General features: G+C 41.6%; 1 protein-coding gene across 2 annotated transcripts in view; it reads left to right on the forward strand.

The window, feature by feature from the left end:
- The window catches only part of LOC144234340 (kalirin), a 479,489-nt gene that overhangs the window by 413,669 nt on the left and 62,307 nt on the right, over window positions 1-3,513 (forward strand). For both annotated transcript variants that reach the window (XM_077767624.1, XM_077767625.1), the window contains exons 22-23: window positions 887-1,069; window positions 2,510-2,628. In XM_077767624.1, the coding sequence (XP_077623750.1) occupies window positions 887-1,069; window positions 2,510-2,628 (302 nt within the window). The remainder of the gene's footprint in view (window positions 1-886; window positions 1,070-2,509; window positions 2,629-3,513) is intronic.

Below are 3,513 nucleotides of genomic sequence, written 5' to 3' on the forward strand. Positions count from 1 at the left end.
CTTCTTTTATTCACCAACCCCCCCCCCAAGCCTGTCCCCACAGCCCTTCGCACAGTGGTGTGAACAGAGTAGATGATGAACAAACTCTTACTAGAAATGAAATTAATCCAATACACATCAGAACTCTACCTTACTTAGCCTTATAGTAGATGCTGGCTTCATTAACTCTAATCTCTGTCTCTGTCTCTGTCTCTCTCAAGATCCTGGTAGTGAAAGGGACAGACTTTACTCTTAAATGTGTTGGATTTCTTTAGATCCTGGCATGTGCCGACTTACCTGTTGACAAAGCCCACTTCAGGCCAATACAATGAAGGGAGAGAACTAGACACTGTGGTCCAAAGGCAAACAGGCTGTGTCACTCACAGGTGGTATGAACTTGGACAAGCCCTAAGCCTCTCTAAGCCTCAGTTTTTTCATCTGTGGTTCAAAGAGACCCACACCACCTCCTTCCATCCACCATTTAGAGATGCTTTAAGACTCAAATGGATATCACATGTGACTTTAACCTATTCTGTGAACTGATAAATATGTTAATGTGTAAGATTCTTACAGTAGTCATGATGGCTAACATGTTTTGCTTCCTGAGCTCTTAACGTGAGCAGTATGTTCCAGGCACTGTTCTGAGCATTCTACATTGTCATTTCATGAAATGCTCACAACAAACTATGATGTAGGATTATTATGATCCCTATTTTGCAGATAAAGGAACTGAGGCACAGAGGATTTAACTAATTTGTTCAAGATCTCCCAACTAGTAAGTGACAGCTGGGCTATAAACCCAGGCAGACAATGAGGATCTGTGGCTGCTGTGAAGGAAAGAGGGATGGGAGTGAAGGACCATGAGAGTAAATGTAATCTAGTAATTTAAGACCATCTTTTGGGACAGCAAACAAAGGAGAAGGTGAAGCTTCTGATTCAACTGGCTGATAGCTTTGTGGAAAAAGGCCATATACATGCCACAGAGATCAGAAAATGGGTGACCACAGTGGACAAGCATTACAGAGATTTCTCCTTGAGGATGGGAAAGTACCGGTACTCCCTGGAGAAAGCCCTCGGTGTCAACACAGAGGTAGGTATAGGGATTGCTTAGCCGGGACATCTTCCCTTCTCATCCCTCTCTGTGCTGCTGCTCTTATTACCATGGAAGGAAGTGAGCTGTCCAGAGCAGTCTTTCTGAGCTATTGACCCCTAGAACACTTAACTTGTGTGGTTTTTCTAGTGGAAGGGATGGATCTTGGTGAACCACTGGCCTCAGCCCCTCATGATTAGTACTATATAGCAAAATTGGCTGACCAGGGGTGGAGCCGTGGCTACAGAACAGAATTTTTCTAGGTGCAGAGTTAACTGTTGCCTTTGAGGATTAAACCCTTTACCTTGGCTTCATCAGTACCATCTTCCCCCCAATTATGTTAATCAGCAAATGTTAGGGTCCCGAGTATGTATAATAGTGCTCTTTCAAGAATAAGGGATGTGGTGTGCAAAGGCTATTTGACATTTCAACTGAAAAGAGATACTATTTGCCATGAATCAAAGGAAGACTGACTTTTAATCTCTTCTTTGTAATAGAGGTCGGTAACCTATGAATTAAGAGCTAAATATAGGCTGGCAATTTAATCCTAGGATTTCTAATTCTTAAATCTTTAAATAGGCTCATGCTCTGAAGCAGAACAGACTAGAGAGTGAACTAGTTAAACCACTAAAATTGAGAGACATAATAACATATCCCCCAGGCTTTAAACTGTGATTTTTTTCTAAAGGCTTCCACCCTGTATATGTACAAAACAGTGGTTGAAATAAGCAGTGATAAGCAACTAGAAAATTTAGTAATCTATCATTTAGCTCTCTATTTCCAAGGGAAGTTGCTCGTTTAAATAAAAATATTGGCTTTTATTATTTTCCCTTGACAAATGAAAGTTTTCTTATGTCTTTAAGTGTTTCTTTTTCACACTATTTTAATAGTTAATAACCAACCTTAGACTAATTTATATGTGTGTGTGTCTCTGTGTGTGTGTATTTAGATTTAATCAGGACCAAAATCCTTAGGGAAATATGACACGAGGAATGCCTGGGTGGCTCAGTCAGCTAAGCATCCGACTTCAGCTCAGGTCATGATCTCATAGTTTGTGGGTTCAAGCCCTGCATCGGGCTCTGTGCTGACAGCTAGCTCAGAGCCTGGAGCCTGCTTCGGATTCTGTACCTCCCTCTCTCTCTGACCCTCCCCTGCTCATGCTATCTCTCTCTCTCTCTCNTAAATGCATTAATTGTTTTTCCTTGCTATGAACATTAGCCTTAACCATTTGACCTGAACATTTTATATCTTTCTTATTTGGAGAAAACTGTGTATTTCCTGATGAAGAGTACCTGTAGGTGACCATTTGCAGGATTCCCCATCTTCTGAACTTGCTTTGTTATATCTTCCTCTCATTTTGCCTTCTACCACCTCCCCTAACTCTGGTGAGTTGCTCTCCCAAAGCACCTCCGAGACGACCTTTGCCATCTCTCTCTGTAGGACAATAAGGACTTGGAGCTGGACATCATTCCAGCAAGCCTTTCAGATCGTGAGGTCAAGCTACGGGATGCCAACCATGAAGTCAACGAAGAGAAGCGGAAGTCAGCCCGGAAGAAAGAGTATGTTTTGGGGAGCTTCCACCCAATTAGCAAGCTCCTTATGACTGTGCTTGGTTTTCACTGCTGCATGTCCCTTTTGATAGCTTAATGTGTCCTCATGACTACCCAGAGAGGGTGGAATGGATAGACATGATGCTTCTACCTGTGTTTTACACAAATCAAGAATTATAGAGCATTGGATAGTGGAAACAAGGAACCATGCCTAGCTTATAAAACATTTCTCGATCACTGCTTTCTTTATATTGGTGCTAGGGAATTACACATACCCAGATATCTTGTAAGGGCTTTTTGAAAAATATTTTGACAGATTCATTTTGGGTAGCGCTGGAAAAAAAATAGTGTGCCCGCAAATTAAGAAGCCCAAGGTAGTTGATTTTATCAAAGTAGAGTAGGAGCAGAGATCCCTTGGAACTGAAGAAAATGAAGCTAGTCTGCAAAGCCAGAGCTTGTTTTTTTTTTTTTTTATCTGGGAAGTGTATTAGTTTCTTTGGGCTACTATAACAAAGTATGACAAATTGGTTGGTTTCAACAGTAGAAATATATTGTTTCACAGTTCTAGAAACTGGAAGTCTAGGCTCAAAGTGTCGGCAGAATTGATACCTTCTGAGGGCTGGGAAGGAAGGATTGGTTCCAGGCCTTTCTCCTTGCCTTCTAGATGGCTGGCTTCAGGTGCACATAGCATTCTCCCCAAATATATATCTGTATACAGATTTCTCCCTTTTTTAATGACACCAGTCACTTTGGAATAGGGTTCTCCCCTTCTCCAGTGTGACCCAATCTTAACTATTTACATTTGTAATGACTGTTTCTAAATAAAGTTACATTCTGAGTTACTAGGAGTTGGGACTTTAACATATGAATGTGGGGGCGGGGGGGGGGGAGGAC

Source organism: Crocuta crocuta, unplaced genomic scaffold, assembly GCF_008692635.1.
Source record: "Crocuta crocuta isolate KB4526 unplaced genomic scaffold, BGI_CrCroc_1.0 scaffold45, whole genome shotgun sequence".
Taxonomy (NCBI): Eukaryota; Metazoa; Chordata; class Mammalia; order Carnivora; family Hyaenidae; genus Crocuta; species Crocuta crocuta.